Source organism: Anomalospiza imberbis, unplaced genomic scaffold (genome assembly GCF_031753505.1).
Source record: "Anomalospiza imberbis isolate Cuckoo-Finch-1a 21T00152 unplaced genomic scaffold, ASM3175350v1 scaffold_52, whole genome shotgun sequence".
In the NCBI taxonomy this organism is placed as follows: domain Eukaryota; kingdom Metazoa; phylum Chordata; class Aves; order Passeriformes; family Viduidae; genus Anomalospiza; species Anomalospiza imberbis.
This window is the reverse complement of record NW_027100130.1, coordinates 845848-865346: the sequence shown is the minus strand read 5'-3', so window position 1 is coordinate 865346 and position 19499 is coordinate 845848. Positions and strand designations below refer to the sequence as shown.

At 63.0% G+C, this 19499-nt stretch overlaps 3 protein-coding genes across 5 annotated transcripts in view; all 3 read right to left on the bottom strand.

Annotated features, from left to right (window-relative positions):
- The window catches only part of LOC137467121 (ubiquitin-like FUBI-ribosomal protein eS30 fusion protein), a 24607-nt gene extending 9229 nt beyond the window's left edge, over positions 1-15378 (bottom strand). The window contains exon 1 of the mRNA XM_068178682.1: positions 15371-15378. The gene's annotated coding sequence lies outside the window, so the exon portion shown is untranslated. The remainder of the gene's footprint in view (positions 1-15370) is intronic.
- Positions 131-3647, bottom strand: B3GAT3 (beta-1,3-glucuronyltransferase 3). Its single transcript, XM_068178674.1, is given in 5 exon segments — positions 131-204; positions 1404-1734; positions 2555-2647; positions 2649-2670; positions 3516-3647. Coding segments are annotated over 5 exon segments (588 nt in total). The 5' UTR covers positions 3598-3647; the 3' UTR covers positions 131-144.
- On the bottom strand, positions 4730-19499 carry GANAB (glucosidase II alpha subunit). 3 transcript variants are annotated; one of them, XM_068178642.1, is made up of 25 exons: positions 19433-19499; positions 18369-18458; positions 18167-18275; positions 16960-17087; positions 16472-16651; positions 16018-16071; positions 15498-15582; positions 15301-15385; positions 15124-15220; positions 14391-14571; positions 13685-13838; positions 12971-13206; positions 12222-12348; positions 11890-11969; positions 11318-11461; positions 10358-10454; positions 10155-10256; positions 9496-9739; positions 9146-9210; positions 8968-9044; positions 8814-8888; positions 8223-8336; positions 7627-7739; positions 6169-6269; positions 4730-4915 (listed from the first exon to the last, which is right to left on the bottom strand). In XM_068178642.1, exons 1-25 carry the CDS (start codon positions 19450-19452, stop codon positions 4806-4808), a joined length of 2868 nt encoding a protein of 955 aa, XP_068034743.1. In that variant the 5' UTR covers positions 19453-19499; the 3' UTR covers positions 4730-4805. The 3 variants fall into 3 exon arrangements, with proteins under 3 accessions (XP_068034743.1, XP_068034744.1, XP_068034745.1); XM_068178643.1 differs by having other exon boundaries at positions 13685-13805; XM_068178644.1 differs by lacking the exon at positions 16018-16071.

The window sequence follows — 19499 nt, the reverse complement described above, 5'->3', positions numbered from 1 at the left end:
GCCCCACGGGCCAGACGGACACGCCGCGGGTGCTGCGCATCTGGGGAGCAAAAAACGGGAGAGAATGGGGAAAAATGGGGAAAAATGGGATTTATAGGGGATTTATTGGGGTTTATAGGGGATTTATCGGGGATTTATTGGGGTTTATAGGGGATTTCCCACCAGCCCCACGGGCCAGACGGACACGCCGCGGGTGCTGCGCATCTGGGGGGCAAAAAATGGGAGAGAATGGGGGAAAATGGGGGGAAAATTGGGAAAAATGGGGGGAAATGGGGGAAAATGGGGGGAAAAGGGATTTATAGGGGATTTATTGGGGTTTATAGGGGATTTATTGGGGTTTATAGGGGATTTGTAGGGGATCTATAGGGGAATTCCAGCCCACCACCAGCCCCATGGGTCAGACGGACACGCCGCGGGTGCAGCTCATCTGGGGGGCAAAAAATGGGGGAAAATTGGGAAAAAATGGGAAAATTGGGAAAAATTGGGAAAAAATGGGGGGAAATGGGGGAAAAATGGGGAAAAGGGGGGGAAATGGAGGAAAATGGGGGAAAATTGGGGGAAATAGGGGAAAATTGGGGAAAAATGGGGGGAAATGGGGAAAAAATGGGGGAAAATTGGGAAAAATTGGGAAAAAATGGGGGGATTTTTAGATTTTTTGGGGGGATTTCTTTTGGGATTTTGGGATTTGTTTCAGGATTTTTTTTTTGGATATTCAGATTTTCTTCGGGATTTTCGGATTTTTTTCAGGATCTTCGGATCATTTTTCGGGATTTCTTTCGGGATTTTGGGATTTTCTGGGGGATTTTTTTGGGATTTCCCCATTTTTTCCGGGATTTCTTTGGGGGGATTTCCTCATTTTTCCTGGGAATTTTTTTGGGGGATTTCCCCATTTTTCCCATGATTTTTGGGGGATTTCCCCATTTTCCCCATGATTTTTTGGGGGATTTCCGCATTTTTCCCGGGATTTTTTGGGGGATTTCCCCATTTTTCCCAGGATTTCTTTGGGCGGATTTCCCCATTTTTTCAGGGGGGATTTCCCCATTTTTCCCATGATTTTTTGGGGGGATTTCCCCATTTTTCCCGGGATTTCTTTGGGCGGATTTCCCCACTTTTTCGGGGGGATTTCCCCATTTTTCCCATGATTTTTTGGGGGATTTCCCCATTTTTCCCATGATTTTTTGGGGGGATTTCCCCATTTTTCCCAGGATTTCTTTGGGCGGATTTCCCCACTTTTTCGGGGGGATTTCCCCATTTTTCCCATGATTTTTTGGGGGATTTCCCCATTTTTTCCCCGGTATTTCTTTTTTTGGGGGGGGTGGATTTTCAGATTTTTTTTTCCCCGGCATTTTCAGCTTTTCCCGGGGCGTTTCCTCGGGGACGCCGCGGCCTCGCCGCGCTCGCACCTCCTCGAAGAGCCGCAGGCTGTAGGTGTTGTCGTCGTCGGCGAAGTAAACCACGCCGGGCTCGTCGGCGCCGCGCGTGTCGCGCAGCCAGCGCAGCGCGCGGTTCCGCTGCTCCGCGCCCCGCGGGAACAGCCAGGGCGGGGCCCCGGGGCCCCCCCGCAGCTCGGGGGGGGTCTCGGCGCTCAGGTGAGTGAAGGAGACCCCCGAGGCCGCCAGGACCCCCCCCACCAGCGCCGAGGGGGCGGCGGCGTCCTCGACCACCACCCAGTGCAGGGCGGGCACGTGGAGCAGGGTCTGCGACAGGCGCACCAGCTCCGCCTTCTGCACCGGCCTGGGGGGGGCAGAAATGGGGCTGGGGGCGGCCCGGGGGTCCCGGGGGGTCGGGGGTGATCGGGGGAGGGGGCTCAGGTCGGGTTCAGGGGGGGTAAATGGGGCTGGGGGTTGTGGCGGCTCCGCCTTCCGCACCGGCCTGGGGGGGCAGTGGAGGGGGAAATGGGGCTGGGGGCGGCCCGGGGGGAAATGGGGGGGTTCAAATGGGTCTGGGGGGGTTCAAATGGGGCTGGGGGCGGCCCGGGGGGGAAAATGGGGGGGTTCAAATGGGGCTGGGGGGGTTCAAATGGGGCTGGGGGCGGCCCGGGGGGAAATGGGGGGGTTCAAATGGGGATGGGGGAATTCAAATGGGTCTGGGGGGGTTAAAATGGGTCTGGGGGCGGCCTGGGGGGCAATGGGGGGGGGGGTTAAAACGGGTCTGGGGGGGTTCAAACGGGTCTGGGGGGGTTCAAATGGGTCTGGGGGGGTTCAAATGGGTCTAGGGGTGGCCTGGGGGGCAATGGGGGTGGTTAAAGTGGGTCTGGGGGGTTCAAATGGGTCTGGGGGCAGCCTGGGGGGCAATGGGGGTGGTTAAAGTGGGTCTGGGGGGTTCAAACGGGTCTGGGGGCAGCCTGGGGGGCAATGGGGGTGGTTAAAGTGGGTCTGGGGGGTTCAAATGGGTCTGGGGGCAGCCTGGGGGGCAATGGGGGTGGTTAAAGTGGGTCTGGGGGGTTCAAACGGGTCTGGGGGTCCCGGGGGGTGGGGGGCAGTGGGGGAGGGGGCTCAGGGCCACCTCGCGGGGTGAAATGGGGCTGGGGGCTGGCGGTGGGGAGGGGTCTCACCTGGCGTAGGTCGGGGTCACCACGTAGATGGGGGGCAGCCCCTCCCCCCCCGGGACCCCCCCGGAGCGGCCCCGGCGCCGCTCGGGCTCGGGGGGGGGGGCAGGGACAGGGCCGGCCTGGGGGGAGGGGGCGTCAGGGACCCCCAGACCCACCCAGGGACCCCCAAATCCACCCAGGGACCCCTAACCCATCCAGGGACCCCCAAAACCCACCCAAGGACCCCCAACCCACCCAGGGACCCCCAAACCCACCCAGGGACCCCCAAATCCACCCAGGGACCCCTAACCCACCCAGGGACCCCCAAAACCCACCCAAGGACCCCCAAATCCACCCCAAAACCCACCCAAGGACCCCCAAATCCACCCAGGGACCCCCAAATCCACCCAGGGACCCCCAGACCCACCCAGGGACCCCCAAATCCACCCAGGGACCCCAAAACCCACCCAGGGAGCCCCAGCCCATCCAGGGACCCCCAAAACCCACCCAGGGACCCCCAAATCCACCCAGGGATCCCCAAAACCCACCCCAAACCCATCCAGGGACCCCCAAACCAACCCAGGGGCATCAGAGACCCCCCCAAAACCCACCCCAAACCGGGGTGGGGGGCAGGGATCCCGAAATTTCCCTCAAAGCCCCCAAAATCCACCCCAAAATCTTCCCCAAGCCCCCTCAAACTCCCTCGGAGCCCCCCAAAATCGTCCCCAGACCCCCCAAACGCTCCAGATCCTCCCCCAGAGCCCCCCCAGACCCCACTGGAGCCCCCCCGAAATCCCCTCCAGAGCCCCCCAAATCCCCCAGAGCCCCCCAAATGCCTCCCAGAGCCCTCCAAATCCCCCCAGAGCCCCCCAAATCCCCCCAGAGCTCCCCAAATCCCCCCCCAGATGCCTCCAGAGTCCCCCAAATCGCCCCAGAGCCCCCCCAATCCCCCCGAAATCGCCCCCAGACCCCCCCCGGCCCTCACCGAGCTCGCGCAGGGCGCAGAAGAGCCCCACGAGCGACACCACGAAATAAACGAGGAAAACGTTCCTGAGCCGCAGCCGCATCGCGGGGGGGCCCGGCGGGTCCCGGCGGCTCTCAGGGGGTCCCGGGGGGCGCTCAGGGGGTCCCGGGAGGGTCCCGGGGGCGCTCAGGGGGTCCCGGGATGGTCCCGGGGGCGCGCAGGGGGTCCCGCTTTCACATCCCCCCCATCCCCGGGGGTCTTCAGCGGCTCTTCCCAGTGCTCCCAGTCCCAGTTCACTCCCAGTGCGGACGTGGCGCTGCTGCCGGCCCGGCCTCGGGGGGTGTCCGGGGGTTTCTGGCCCTGCCGGGGGTCCCTGAGGAGGGGTCGGGGGGTCCCGAGGTGGGGGGGGGGGTCCCGGTGGGGGCGGGGCCGGGGCCGCTTTCGGGGGCGCGGAGGCTCCGGTGGGGCAGCACTTCCGGCCTGACGGCCGCTTCCGGTCCGCCCTCCCAATATTCCCCCCCCGGCTCGCGCGCTTGAAAAGTTCCGGAGGGGTCGCAAGAAAGGTTCCGGCCTCCCCTCCCCCCCCCCCCACCCCGCAGTTCGGGATTCACAAAATTCCCCAAAATCCCGTTTTTTATTTGGTTTTATTTCGTGTTTTATCAAAACTCCGCGCGGCGCCGCGCCTCCCCTCCCCCCCCACCCCCCCCGTGCAGCGGGGGGGGAACCGGCCCTGCCCCCCTCCCCCCCCAAAAGTGGGGAGGGGTCCCCAAACCCCCCTTGAGACCCTCCCGGGGCTGGGGGAGGGGGCGCGGGGGGGGGGCGCACGCAGAGCTTTGGTCCCCAACCCCTCCTCGACACGACCCCCACCCAAATTTGGGGGGGGGGGAACCCCAATTTAGGGGGTTTTAGACCCCTCCTAACCCCCCCTAATTGGGGGGGGGGGCGGAGTCACATCCCAACCTCAAATATGGGGGCTCAGAGACCCCAAAATCCCCAAAATTTGGGGTAAAATGGGGGGGGAGGGGCTCAAGCCCTGATTTGGGGGGGGGGGGGTCTCACCCCTCCTTTGGGCCGGGTCTGACCCCTCATTTGGGGGGGCTCAATCCTCATTTTGGGGGGGGGGGCTCACCCCTCATCCTGGGGGACTCAATCCCCCCCCCCAATTTTGGGCTGCTCAAACAGCGGCGGCCGCCGGGGGGTTTTGCGGGGGGGGGGGGTGGGGGTGGGATTTGAGGTTTTTCGGGGGGCTCTGGGGGGGCCCGGGGGGTTCGGGGGGATTTGGGGGGGTGGTCCGGGGGCCCCCCCCGTCCATTATCGCAGGGAGATTCTCCAGTCGGCCCCGATGGGGACCCCCGGGCGCCGCAGGGTCAGCACCGAGCGCTCGGCGTCGTGCTGGAAATGCAGCGAGCTCTGGGAACCGTCTGGGGATGGGGACACGAAATTCGGGCTCAGCGATCCCAAATTCGGGGTCGGGGACCCCAAAAACTCATCAGGAGCACAAAAAAAACTCGGAGGAATCCTAAAACTCCAGCTCATGGAGCCCGTGAACCCATCAAGAACACAAAATGCTCCTCAGAAACCCCAAAATCTCCATGAGGGACCCTGAATTCCCCTCAGGGACCCCAAATTCCCCTCAGAAACCCCAAATTTCTCTCAAGGACAACAAAATCCCCCTCAGAAATCCCAAATCCTCCACAAGTACCCCAAAAACCCCTCAGAAAATCCAAAATCTTCTCAGGACCCCCCAAAATCCTCCCCTCTCGCCCTCATTGTCCACCCTGAGCCAGGCGCTCTCCGGCCGCCCCACCCCCAGGATGACCCCTACAAAATCTGCCCTAAAAACCCCAAAAAAACCCCAAACCCATCCTAAAACCCCAAAAAACCCCAAAACCCACCCTAAAACCCCAAAAAACCCCAAAATCCCCCTCACCGTGGGCGGTCAGCAGGGCACTCTCTGGCCGCCCCACCCCCAGGATGACCCCTCCAAAACCTGCCCTAAAACCCCAAAAAAACCCCAAAACCCACCCTAAAACCCCAAAACCCACCCTAAAACCCAAAAAACCCCCAAAAAAACCCCAAAATCCCCCTCACCGTGGGCGGTCAGCAGGGCACTCTCTGGCCGCCCCACGCCCAGGATGACCCCTCCAAAACCTGCCCTAAAACCCCAAAAAAAAACCCCAAAACCCACCCTAAAACCCAAAAAAAACCCCAAAAATCCCCCCAAAATCCCCCTCACCGTGGGCGGTCAGCAGGGCACTCTCTGGCCGCCCCACGCCCAGGATGACCCCTCCAAAACCTGCCCTAAAACCCCCAAAAAAACCCCAAAACCCACCCAAAAACCCCAAAAAACCCCAAAACCCACCCTAAAACCCAAAAAAAAACCCCAAAATCCCCCTCACCGTGGGCGGTCAGCAGGGCACTCTCTGGCCGCCCCACGCCCAGGATGACCCCTCCAAAACCTGCCCTAAAACCCCAAGAAACCCCAAAACCCAACCTAAAACCCCAAAAAAACCCAAAAATCCCCCCAAAATCCCCCTCACCGTGGGCGGTCAGCAGGGCACTCTCTGGCCGCCCCACGCCCAGGATGACCCCTCCAAAACCTGCCCTAAAACCCCCCAAAAAAAACCCAAAACCCACCCTAAAACCCCAAAAATCCCCCCAAAATCCCCCTCACCGTGGGCGGTCAGCAGGGCACTCTCTGGCCGCCCCACGCCCAGGATGACCACTCGCTCCAGCCAGGCCGGGCTGGACATGGACCCGCGGGGGTCAGCAGAGCTGGGGGGGACAGAGGGGTCATTGGGGGGTCACAGCCCCCCAAAAATCCCTCAAAAATCATCTCCCCCGATCCCTCAACCCCATCACACGCAGGGCCCACCAGAAACAGGGGTTGGGGGATGTCCTGGGGGTATTTTTGGGGTATTTTGGGGCTGTTTTGGGTACCTGGCCATAAAGGTTCCCGGGAGGTGTCCGGGGTGAGTTCGGGGGTATTTTTAGGGTATTTTTGTGTACTTGGCTGTGAGGGTGCCTGGGGATGTTTTGGGGTTATTTTTGGGCTGTTTTGGGGATATTTTAGGACCATTTTTGGGGTATTTTGGGTACCTGACTATGAGGGTTCCTAGGGGTTGTTTCGGGGTGGATTTGAGGGGTATTTTTCAGCATTTGGGGGTATTTCTGGGCTGGGTTTTTCCCTCACGTTTCCCACCCTTTTCCCCCCTCACGTTTCCCTTTTTCCCCTCACATTTCCCATTTCCGCCCTCACATTTCCTATTTTCCCTCACATTTCCCGCTCTTTTTCCCTCTCACGTTTTCCTTTTTCCCCCTCACATTTCCCTTTTTCCCCCTCACGTTTCCCGCTCTTTTCCCCCCTCACGTTTCACGCTCTTTTTTCCCCTCACGTTTCCCGCCCTTTTTCCCCCTCACGTTTCCCTTTTTCCCCTCACGTTTCCCGCCCTTTTTCCCCCTCACGTTTCCCTTTTTCCCCCTCACGTTTCCCGCCCTTTTTCCCCCTCACGTTTCCCGCTCTTTTTCCCTCTCATGTTTCCCTTTTTCCCCCTCACGTTTCCCTTTTTCCCCTCACGTTTCCCGCCCTTTTTCCCCCTCACATTTCCCTTTTTCCCCCTCACCTTTCCCTTTTTCCCCCTCACCTTTCCCTTTTTTCCCTCACGTTTCCCTTTTTCCCCCCTCACGTTTCCCTTTTTCCTCCTCACCTTTCCCTTTTTTCCCTCACGTTTCCCTTTTTCCCCCCTCACGTTTCCCTTTTTCCCCCTCACCTTTCCCTTTTTTCCCCTCACGTTTCCTTTTTCCCCCTCACGTTTCCCGCCCTTTTTCCTCCTCACGTTTCCCTTTTTCCCCTCACGTTTCCCGCTCTTTTTCCCCCTCACGTTTCCTGCCCTTTTCCCCCCTCACATTTCCCTTTTTCCCCCTCACGTTTCTCCCCCTTTTTCCCCCTTTGCTTCTGGGGTGTTTTGGGTACCTGCCCGGCAAGTTTTTTTGGGGCAGTTTTGGGGCCGTTTTAGGCTATTTTTAGGGGATTTTTGGGTACCTGGCAGTCAGGTTACCCTGGGGCTGTTTCAGACGGGGTTTTTTGAATGCTTTAGGATATTTTGGGCTGTTTTTGGGATATTTTGGGTACCTGGAGGTGAGGGTGCCATTGGCGAAGTGGAAGTGCCGGTGCAGGAATGCATTTTTGGTGGCGTAGTCGAAGCTGACGCCATCATCCAGGTACAGATCCCCCTGCGCCGTGCCCTGGGGGATGAAAGGGGGTGAAAGGGGTCCCAAGGGGATTTTGGGGGGCAAATGAGGGGTCTGGAGGTGTCTCAGAGGGTTTTTGGGAGTCCCAGGGAGTTTTTGGGGTCCCTGGGGGGGGGATTCGGGGTCCCTGCACTCACCTGGGAGGGGTTCGGTGGGGGTTTTGGAGTCCTTGAGGGGGATTTGGGGTCCCTGCAATCACCTGGGAGGGGTCTGGGGTCCCTGTACTCACCTGGGAGGGGTCTGGGGGGGTTTTGGGGTTCCTGATGGGGGTTTTGGGGTCCCTGTACTCACCTGGGAGGGGTCTGGGGGGGTTTTGGGGTTCCTGATGGGGGTTTTGGGGTCCCTGTACTCACCTGGGAGGGGTCTGGGGGGGTTTTGGGGTCCCTGGTAGGGTTTTTGGGGTCCCTGTACTCACCTGGGAGGGGTCTGGGGGGGTTTTGGGGTCCCTGGTAGGGTTTTTGGGGTCCCTGTACTCACCTGGGGGCTCAGGGCCACGTAGAGGGTGAAGGGGTCGCCCCTCATGGCCTCGGTGGAGCGGCGAGGCCGGTCCTGGCGTGGGATCACCGTCCCCCCCCGCTGGAATACTGGGATCTGGGGGGCACGGGGGGGTCAGCACCCCAAAAACTCCATTAAAAAAAAAACCCAAATTCCCCCAAACCCTGCCCAGAAAAACCCCAAATCCCTCAGGTCACCCCCAGTGCTCGAGATGATTTTGATCACCACTCCCCCCCCTCCCACCTCCGCATTGGAACACAGGGATCTGGGGGGATCCAGGAGATTTTTGGGGTGTCCAAGGGGATTTTGGAGTCACCATGGAAGTTCTGGGGTCTCAGGGAGGTTTTTGGAGTCCCAACCCCCTCCCCAAACCCCTTAAGCCCCCCCGAAACAACCCACGGTGCTTGAGGGTGATGGGCACCACACTCCCCATGTGGGAACAGGGGGATCAGGGGAGGATTTTGGGGCATCCAGGGGGAATTTTGGGGGTTCCAAGGGGAGTTTTAGGGTTACATGGGGGTTTTGGGGTTCCAGCATCCCCCCAAACCCCTTGAGCCCCCCCCAAAAACCCACGGTGCCGAGGGTGACGGGCACATAGAGGGTCTGGGGTGCCCGGTGCTGCTCGTGGGTCTCGTCATCGTACCAGACCTGGGGGCGAAATTTAGGGTTCAGGGGGGTCCTGCACCCCAAGAACACCCTAAAGATCACCCCAAAAGCCCTCACTCACCTCTCCCTCCCCGGGCAGGTACACGTTGACCCCACGGGCGCCCGGCTCCGTCACGGGGTGCACCAGGAGCACCCGGTCTGGGGGACAGGGGTCAGCAAGGGGAAACCCCAAAAACGACCCCAAAAGGGATCCTAAAAGGGGTCAGGGACCCCAGAACGGGTCAGGGACTCCCCCTCACCGATCAGGTACTGGTCATCCATGGCGAAGGTGTGGGGGTCATCCGGGAATTCCATCCACAGGGGCCTGGGGGGACAGCGGGGTCTGGGGTCAGGGGGCGTTTTGGGGGTTTGGGATCAGGGGGATTTGGGGTCAGGGCGTCTGGGGACGTTTTGGGGATTTGGGGTGAGGGGGTTTGAGGGCAAGGGTTTAGGACAGGAGGGGGTTGGGGTCAGAGGTTTGGGTTCAGGGGATTTGGGGTTATCCCAAATGGATTTGGGGTTACCCCGGTAGGTTTTCGGGATGGAATTGAGGTTTTTGGGGTGGATTTGGGGTTTTTGGGGTGGATTTGGGGTTTGTGGGGTGGCACACCTCATGACGGGGACGCCCTGGCGGTGGCAGCGGTAGAAGGCCGTGTACCACGTGGGGAGCAGGGCGTAGCGGCGCCGCAGCACGGCCCGGACCAGCGCCAGGTGCTCGGGGCTCAGCAGCCACGGCTCGCGCCGCGCCGTGTCCAGGTGGGCGTGGGCGCGGAAGAAGGGCTGGAACGCCCCGGCCTGGTACCAGCGCACCTGCAGCTCCGGGCCCGGGTTCTGGAAAAAGCCGCCCACGTCCGCTGCCAACGGGGCAGGGGTGGCAGTGAGCCCGGATCCAGAGCCTGCTCCTGGTCCCACATCCCGGTCCTGGCCCTGATCCCAATCCTGGTCCTGATCCCAGCCCTGATCCTAACCCTGGTCATGGTCCTGATCCCAATCCCAGTCCTGATTGCAGATCCTGGTCCTGGCCCCAGCCCTGAGCCCGGTCCTAATCCCAATCCTGGCCCCAGCCCTAATCCCTGATCCCTGTCCCAACTCTGATCGTGGATCCTGGACCTGATCCAGATCCCAATCTTGGTCCTGGTCCCAAACCGCCTCTTGATCCTGATCCCATCCCTGGTTCCATTCCCATTCCAGATCCCAGCTCCGATCCCATCCCTGATCCCTATCCCAAATCCCAATCCCAGCGTTCCCAGTGCTCCCAGTTTGGCTCACCCCCGCAGAAGGCCAGCCCGGCCAGCCCGAAGCTCAGGCACATGGGGATGGAGATCCGCAGGTGCTCCCAGTCGGCCGTGTTGTCCCCGGTCCAAACCGCACCTGGGGGGTTTGTGGGGGTCAGGGGGGGTTCCCCTCGATCCTGGCCCCCCCCTGAATTCCAGGATTTGCCCAAAATCCCGGGATTTCCCCCCAGGCCTCACCGTAGCGCTGGGAGCCGGCGAAGAAGGCGCGGCTGAGCACGAAGGGCCGGAACCGCCCCCCAGAGCGCCGGATCAGCCCCTCGGCCGTGGCCTTGTGCTGGCAACGGGGGAAAACGGGGTCAGCCACCCCAAACCCGACCCCAAAGGGGGCTAAAGGGGTCTGGGGGAAATGGAGGGGGAATTGAGAGGGTTTGGGGGGTTCTAAAGGGGCTTGGGGGGCCTAAAAAGGGTTTGTGGGGGTCTAGAACAAGTTTGGGGGGTCCTAAAGGGGTTTGAGGGGCCCTAAAGGGGGGTTTGGAGGGGACTAAAAAGGGTTTGGGGAGGGCCTAAAAGAGTTTGGAGAGTCCTAGAGGAGGTCTTGGGGGCCTAAAAAGGGTTTGTGGGGGTCTAAAATGGTATGGGGAGTCCTAAAGGGGTTTAAGGGGCCCTAAAGGGGGCTTGGGGGGAACTAAAAAGGGTTTGGGGGGGGCCTAAAAGAGTTTGGAGAGTCCTAAAAGGGGTTTTGGGGGCCTAAAGAGGGTTTGGAGGGTTCTAAAGGGGGGTTGGGGGAGCATAAAAGGGGTTTGGGGGGGCCTGAAAGGATTTGGGGGGAAGTGAATGGGGAACTGGAGAGGCCCAAAAGGGGTGAGAGAGTCCTAAAGCGGTTTGGGGTGCTCTGGGAGGTTGCAGTTTTTTTTTGGGGGGGGTGGTCCTTCAGAAGTTTTGGGGGTGTCCCTGTGAGAATTTTAGGGTCTCCCAGGGGATTTGGGGGGGGTCTCACCATACAGAGCCCACAGATGCTCCCAGCCCCCAAACTGCCCAAGCTTTAGTGGGGATTCCTGAGGGGTTTGGGTGGCTCTGGGAGATGGAGATTTTTTTGGGGTCTCTGTGGGGTTTTGGGGGTGTCCCCGGGGGGGTTTTTTTGGGGTTTCTGTGGGGTTTTGGGGGTGTCCCTGGGGGGTTTTTGGGGTGGGGGCTCACCACGTAGAGCCCGTAGATGTTGTGCAGCTCACGGTGCTCCCAGCCCCCGAAGTGCCGCGCGTCCTTGTGCATCGTCACCTCGGGGCCGCTGAACACCGACGGCTCGTTCATGTCGTTCCACGTGAACAGCGCCTCCGTGGAGCCCTGGGGGAGCCCCAAATCAGCGGGGGGACCCCAAAAATATGGGGGAGTTCTAAAACCCTCCCAGGGGATCCCCAAAATCGGGGCGGAAAACCAAGGTGGGGTCTCCAAAAAGGCACCAAAGGAAAAGGGTGTGAGGGAGAAACAGGTGGGGAGGGATTTGTGGGGATTCTCTAAAGCTAGGAAGGACTTGAGGCTCAGGAAAGCCCAAAAAATCAGCAGGGAAACCCCAAAAATATGGGAGGGATTCTATAAGTGCCAGGGGGTTCCCCAAAATCCCCCCTAAAAAGACGGGGGATTCTCCAAGGGGAGGATGGTGTGAGGGGGAAAGGGTGAAGAGGGGGATTTGGGGTGCGGGGGGTCCCAGGGTTCTGGGAATGCTTTGAGGGGGGGCTCTGGGGGGTCTGACAGAGATTTCGGGGGGTCCCCACCTCGTACTGGTCGAAGGCAAACATGTTCGCCCACCACTCGCGCATCTCTGGGTTCGTGAAGTCGGGGTACGCCGAGGAGCCTGGGGGGCACACGGGGGGGCTTGTGACCCCCCTGGAGACCCCAAAACCACCCCAAAACCAACCCGAATTCCCCCCCAGCCCCACTGACTGGAACAACGCCAGCCTTTTTAGGTGCTGCCATCCTCAGTCTTGATGTGGACCTCCCCAAGCACCCTGAGATCCCCCCAAAATCCCTTCAGGAGCCCCCAAAACCCCCACAAAATCCCCTAAAACCCTCGAGGACCCCCCGGATTCCCCCCAGCCCCACTGACCGGGCCAGCACCAGCCCTCGTAGTCGTTGCCGTCCTTGGTTTTGACGTAGAGGCCTCGCGCCCGCAGCTCCGCGTGCACCCGGTACCCCCCGTCCACCTTGATGTGCGGGTCCACGATGCTGACCATCTGTGGGGCAGTGTCCAGCGGGTGAGTGACCACCGGGCAGCGTCCAGGGGGGCAGTGGCCGAGGGAACGTTCCCAAATTCCCCAATTCCCATCCCCGTCCTGATCTCAGACACAAAACCACCCCAGAACAAACCCAAAGTGCCTTTGAGGGGTCCCCACTGTCATTGCTTGGGCAGAGGGAACCCCAATTCCAGTTTCCATTCCTGATCCTAATCCCAGTCCCAATGTCCAGCCCATTCCTGGTCTGATTCCAACCCCATTTTCCATTTCCTATCCCCCATCCTGCTCCTGGTCCCATTCTCTACCCCATTCCCATTCCAAACCATCCCAAACCCCATTCTTCACCCCAGTCCCATTCCTGTCCCCATTCCCATTCCCAACCGACCCCAAACCCACACCAAATCCCAATTCCGCTGCTGTTCCTCTCCCAAACTCAATCCCATTCCCCCTCTCATCCCCACCCTGCATTTCCGGGCCGCCAGGCGCTCCAGCATCCCCCGGGGGTTGGGGAATTTGACAGGATCCTATTCCCAATCCCAATCCCACCCCAATCCCAATCCTGCTCCCACCCCAATCCCATTCTCATTCCCAATCCCAATCCCAATCCCCCTCTCATCCCCACCCTGCGTTTCCGAGCCGCCAGGCGCTCCAGCATCCCCCGGGGGTTGGGGAACTTGGCGGGATCCCAGGTGAAGTAGCGCTTGCCGTCGGCGTGCTCGATGTCCAGCCAGAGCACGTCCAGGGGCAGCTCGTGCTCCTCGAACCCCCTCTCCACGGCCTCCACGTCCGCCTCGTCCTGGTAATTCCAGCGGCTCTGGTGGTAGCCCAGGGAGAACAGCGGAGGCAGCGCCTGCGTGCCTGGGCAAGGGGCAGGGACAGGGGTGAAATCCCCCAAAACAGCCCTAAAAACAGGGATGGGGCACGGCCAGATGGGACAGACCCCCTAAAATAATCCTAAAAACGGGGGTACGGTGGAAATGCCCTGAAAATAACCCTACAAGTGGGAATGGGGTGGGAATCCTCTAAGAACAACCCTAAAAGTGGGAATGGGGCAGAAATTCTCTGAAAATAACTCTAAAAACAGAAACTGGGCAACATCGAAGTTGAAAAATCCCTCCCAAAAAAAACCTGAAAATGGGAATGGGGCTGAAGCAGAAAAATTTGCAGTCTCCCCAGTGCCCCATACTGGTCAGGGCTCTGTTCTGGTGTCCCTGTCCCCATCCCGCTGTCCCCATCCCAGTGTCCCCAGTGTCCCCAGTGCCCCATACTGGTCAGGGCTCTGTTCTGGTGTCCCTGTCCCCATCCCAGTGTCCCCAGTGTCCCCAGTGGCCCGTACCGGTCAGTCTCCCGTACTGGGCAGTGACATCGGCGGGCCCCGGCCCCAGCAGCAGGAACACGTCGATGACGCCGCTCTCGGACATCCAGCGCACCTCGGTCTGGGGGGTCTCGCCACCCCCCTGCATGTAATCCAGGAGCTTCCCAAAAAGGGTCTGGGGGTGGGACAGGGGGTCAGCAACCCCAAATGCCCACTGGGATAAACAGAGAGCCCCAAATCCCCCCCAGGAACACCCCCAGTGTAATCCAGGAGCTCCCCAAAAAGGGTCTCAGTGTGGGACAAGGGGTCAGCAGCCCCAAATTCCCACTGGAGTAACCAGACACCCCCCAGACCACCCCAAAGCCCCCCTCTCGGACTTTCCCAGCAGTGTTGGAGCTGATGTCCACCCCGGTCTTGACCCCTCAGAGACCCCAGACCCCCCCAAATCCTCTCCTGAACCCCCCAAATCCCCCTCTTGGATCTTCCCAGCAGTGTTGGAGCCCCCCCAGGACCCCCCAACCTACCCAGGACCCCCAAACCTCCCACAAACCCTCCCAAACCCCCTCAAACCTCCCCCCAAGCCCATCCAGGACCCCCCAAACCCAGCCAGGACCCTCCCAAACCTCCCCAGACCCTCCGCTGGACCTTCCCGGCCGTCTTGGAGCCGATGTCCACCCAGGACCCCCAAACCCCCCCCCAAACCCAGCCAGGACCCCCCCTGCCGGACCTTCCCGGCCGTGTTGGAGCCGATGTCCACCCAGGTCTCGGCGGCGTTGAGCCAGAAGAGGCCGAGGCTGAGGCGGGGCCGGTGGGCGAGCAGCAGCGGCACGGAGCCGTACAGAGCCATGGGCGTGAACACCTCGTACTGGAACACGTCCAGGTTGTAGAGGCGGTACGGGTCACCCCCCCTGGGGACACGGGGACAGTCAGGGACACCTCCATGGGGCCAGGGACACCCCCACGATGTCACTGTCACCCCATGAAGCCACCATCGCTGCCACGCCCACACAGCATCGCTGTCACTGCCACCCCGCTGCTGTCACTGTCACCGTCACCCTGCAGCATTCCTGTCCTCCCACGGTGACACCACCCCCTCAGTGCCACTGTCACCCCTCATCTCGCTCCTGTACCCCCATATCCCCATGTCCCTGTGTTACCCCCTCTGTGTCACCCCAACATCCCTGTGCCGTCCCCAGGGTCCCCGTGCCGTCCCCAGGGTCCCCGTGCCGTCCCCAGTGTCCCTGTGCCGTCCCCAGTGTCCCTGTGCCGTCCCCAGTGTCCCCGTGCCGTCCCCAGGGTCCCCGTGCTGTCCCCAGGGTCCCCGTGCTGTCCCAAACGTCCCCGTGCTGTCCCCAGTGTCCCCGTGCTGTCCCCAGAGTCCCCGTGCTGTCCCAAACGTCCCCGTGCTGTCCCCAGGGTCCCCGTGCTGTCCCAAACGTCCCCGTGCTGTCCCCGCTCACTCGGTGGGCCGCAGCCGCAGGCTCTCGGCGTGCTCGGGGATGCCGTACACGTGCTCGAATCCGGGCAGGGAGAAATCCAACCCCACCGAGGTGGGTCCTGCAGGGAGTGGGGGGGAGGTCACAGGGGTGCCACCGTGTCCCCCCCCGGTGTCCCCAAGTGTCCCCAGGTGTCCCCACCGTAGGGTTTGCTGTCCGTGTGCGTCTTGAACGTCTCCTCCCACGCCCCTGGCTCCTCCTCGGGCTCTGCCGGGGGCTCTGCGGGCTGGGGGGGGACAAATCCTGTCAGGAATGGGGGGACCCCTCCCCAAAAACAGCAGGGAGAGTTTAATTTGGGGTGTCCCATCCCAGTGTCGCCCTCCCCCCGTCCTTGTCACCTTGTCACTCTGGGTGCTGCCAGCGCTGTCCTCGGGCCCCTCCTGCGCCGCCCCCTCCTCGCCCGGGGGGTCCTTGGGGGGGTCCCTGTGGGAATTTGGGGTCCTGGGGTGCCCCAAAGGGGGGGGGGGGGGGGGGCGACAGGGACAAGGGGCACCCCCAAAACCCCGAATTTTGGGGGACCTGGACCCCCCCATCTGCTGCTGCCTACTCTGGGGGATGTGGGAGGGGGGATTGCCTCATTTTTGGGGTGCACAGACCCCCCCCAGCTGCACCTGACCCTTCAGTTTGGGGGGGCACAGACCCCCCTGGCTGCTCCAGCCCCCTCCCCAGTTTTGGGGGCCACAACGACCCCCCCCAAGCAGCTCCTGCTCCCCTTTTTGGGGGGGGGGGGGGATTTGAAGCCCCCCAGCTTCTCCTGCCCCCTCCCACCGTGACGGGGGTGGGGGGGAATCCCTTTTTGGGGGGGGGGGTCCGGGGGGGTTTGGGGGCGCAGAGACGGCGGCGATTCCATGGATTTACCTACGGAAAAGGCTCTTGATCTTATCCCACACAGAACTAACTTTATCCGCCAGACTGGGGGTGGGGGGCACCAAAACAGAAACACAGAGAGTCAGCGCGGCCCCCCGGCCCGCGGGGACCCCCCCTCGGCTCGGGGGGTGACCCCCGACCCCCTCTGTGCTTTGGGGGACACCCCCCGCCCCACCCCGAGCGCTGCCGGCCCCGCTCCCGCTGGAACCAACGCCCTGGGGAGGATCTGGGGGGTTTTTTTAGGGTTTTTTGAGGGCTTTTTGAGCGTTTTTGAGAGTTCCTTTGGTGGGTTTCCTGAAGGGTTTTTGAGGGGTTTTTTGAAGGTTTTTGGGGGGTTTTGAAGGTTTTTGAGGGTTTTTTTGGGGGGATTTTGAAGGTTTTAAAGGATTGTTTTGGGGGATTTTGATGGTTTTTCAGGGTTTTCTGGGGGTTTTGGGTCACTCACGAGTCCCGGCGGCGCCGCTGGTGCTCGAAAACGAGGAGGCCGCGGGCGTTGACGCTGCAGAGCAGCTCGCGCTGCCGCAGCAGGTCCAGGCGGAACGGCCGCTCCGTCACCAGCAGCCGGTGGCCCCCGGGGCCCAGCGACAGCTCCAGGGTGCCCTCGTCACGGCCTGTCACCTCCAGCCTGGGGACAGCGGCGTTTGTCACCATCCCAGGGCACCCCAGAGCGCCGTGACTGCCACCCCGGGGTGCCCCGGTCACAGCCCGGGGACAGCGGCCATCGGCGGGTGGCAGCGTCCCCTGTCCTGGGTCCTCTAGGGGGTGGCTGTGCCCACCCTGTCCCCTCACCTGTCAGGGGTGGCTGCGATCCCCTCCTGTGTGCCCGTGTCCCCCTGTCCCCTCACCTCTCGGCAGGTGGCAACGTCCCCGTGTCCCCCTGTCCCCTCACCTCTCGGCAGGTGGCAACGTCCCCGTGTCCCCGTGTCCCCTCACCTCTCGGCAGGTGGCTCCCCCAGCAGCACGTCGGGCACCTGGTAGCGGGGCCGCAGCGGGGCCAGCTCCTGGATGCGCAGGCGCGTCACGTTCCCGGTGAGCCCCCACACCTCCAGCAGCAGCGGCACCTGTGGGGGGACACAGTGTCACCTGGGGCTGGGGACATGGGGACAGTGTCACCTGGGGCACCTGGACAGTGTCACCTGGGGCTGGGGACACGGGGACAGTGTCACCTGGGACACGGGGACAGTGTCACCTGGGACACGGGGACAGTGTCACCTGGGGGCCCCCACACCTCCTGCAGCAGTGACACCTGCACGGAAGGGACAGGGACAAGGCCCGCTGGGCATGGGGACACGGGCACCTGGGGCAGCTGGGCACGGGGACAGCAACACCGGGGACAGCCCCAGGGTCACCCACAGCTGGACACGGCCACCTGGGGGGCACCTGGACAGCCCCAGGGTCACCCACAGCTGGACACGGCCACCTGGGGGGCACCTGGACAGCCCCAGGGTCACCCACACCTGGACACGGCCACCTGGGAGGCACCTGGACAGCCCCAGGGTCACCCACAGCTGGCCAGAGTCATCTGGGGGGCACCTGGACAGCCCCAGGGTCACCCACAGCTGGCCAGAGTCACCTGGGGGGCACCTGGGGCACCCACGTTTGCAGCAGATGGGGCACGGGGTGGCTGGAGGGACACGGGGCCACCTGGGGGTCACCTGGGGGTCACCCAGCCCTGCAGCGCTGGGGGACACAGGGACATGGGGCACCTGGAGCAGGAGGGACAGGGACACGGCCAAAGTGTCACCAGCACCTTGGGAAAGCAGGGACAGCGCTCAGGTGGCACCAGGACAGCTGGGAAACGTGGGGCTTGGGGACACGGCGACCCCTCCATGACCCTGCTGTCCCCTCACCTGGGTGGCCTGGGTGACCAGCGGGCTCCCGTGACCCCTGTGACCCCCCGGTGTCCCCCCGTCCCCTCACCTGGGTGGCCTGGGTGACCAGCGGGCTCCCGTGACCCCTGTGACCCCCCGGTGTCCCCCCGTCCCCTCACCTGGGTGGCCTGGGTGACCAGCGCGATCCCGTGACCCCTGTGACCCCCTGGTGTCCCCCAGTGTCCCCCCGTCCCCTCACCTGGGTGGCCTGGGTGACCAGCGCGATCCCGTGACCCCTGTGACCCCCCGGTGTCCCCCTGTCCCCTCACCTGGGTGGCCTCGTTGACCAGCTGGATCCTGGCCACGTCGGGGCCGAGCTCCAGCGACTCCAGCAGCGCCCGGTACGGGGAGTTCCCGGGCTGGATCCGCCGCTGCCGCCTGGGGGGGGGGCACGGGGGGGGACACGGGCCCTGAGTGACCCCCCCGGGCCGCGCCCCCCCCCGCCCCGGCGCGCCCCCCCCCCGCCCACACCTGCAGAAGCCGCTCTGCTCGCAGGTCTTGAAGTTGCCGCGGTCGACGGCGAGCGCGGCCCCGAGGCACAGGGTCAGCCACAGCGGCCACCTGGGGGGCACGGGGGGGTCAGCACCCCGAAACAGGGGGAGACCCCCACCCCCCCAAAACCCCACCTGGGGGGCACGGGGGGGTCAGCACCCCGAAACAGGGGGAGACCCCCCCCAAAACCCCACCTGGGGGGCACGGGAGGGTCAGCACCCCGAAACAGGGGGAGACCCCCCCCAAAACCCCACCTGGGAACCCCAAAACCAGCAGGAGACTCCCCCAAACCCCACCTGGGGGGCACGGGGGGATCAGCACCCCAAAACCAGTCAGAGACCCCCCAAACCCCACCTGAGAACCCCAAAACCAGCGGGAGACCCCCCCCAAACGCAGCGGGGGGCACCGGGACACCCCGAATCCCCCCCAGGTGGGCACGGGGGGGTTCGAGAGCCCCCACAGCAGCGGGGAGGGGAAGCGGGGGGTCAGGGAGACCCAAAATCACCGGGGGGGGCAGCAGGGACCCCCGAACTTGGGGGGGGGGCACAGGGATCCCCCTCCCCCACCAAAAATACCTCAGGTGAGAACGGGGGGTCCCAGATCCCCCAGCGGCATCAGGGGGGCACGGACCCCAAAACCCAGCGGGGGGGGGGTCAGAGCTGGGGCAGGGACCCCCCAAAGCCGTGGGGGGGGGGGCACAGGGACCCCCCCAAACCCGCGGGGGGGGCACAGGGACCCCCAACCCGCACCCGGAGGCAGCAGGGGGGGACATGGGGGGGTCACCGAGCAGATTCTGGGGGGGTCCCGGGGGGTTTTGGGGGTGGAGGGTCCCACAGGGGCTGGGGGGGGGTCGGGGGTGTGTGGGGGGCTGGGGGGGGCTGGGCCTCAGCCCGGGCCCGAGGCCTTGGGGGGGTCCCGGACGTTCAAGGCCCGTCCCGGGGGGCTCGGGGGGGTTTTTGGGGCGGGGGGGTCCCGTGGGGGGGTCGCGGGTGACTCCGGGGGGTTCCATGGGGGGGGGGGTCGGGCCCCTGGCGCGCGCTCACCGCCCCAGCGCCGCCGCCATCTTGGATCCGGCCTGACCCTTGACCCCGCCCCCGGCCCGACGCCGCC

Bases quoted from the DNA above. Each gene is read 5' to 3' on its own strand.
- GANAB (XM_068178642.1), bottom strand. From the start codon at position 19,452: ATGGCGGCGGCGCTGGGGCG. The intron at 13,839-14,390 runs GTCCGGCAGGGG...TCCCACCCCCAG, and splicing joins GCTCCAACACGGCCGGGAAG to ACCCTTTTTGGGAAGCTCCT. The intron at 9,211-9,495 runs GTGTGCCACCCC...CTGTCCCCCCAG, and splicing joins CAGGGCGTCCCCGTCATGAG to GCCCCTGTGGATGGAATTCC.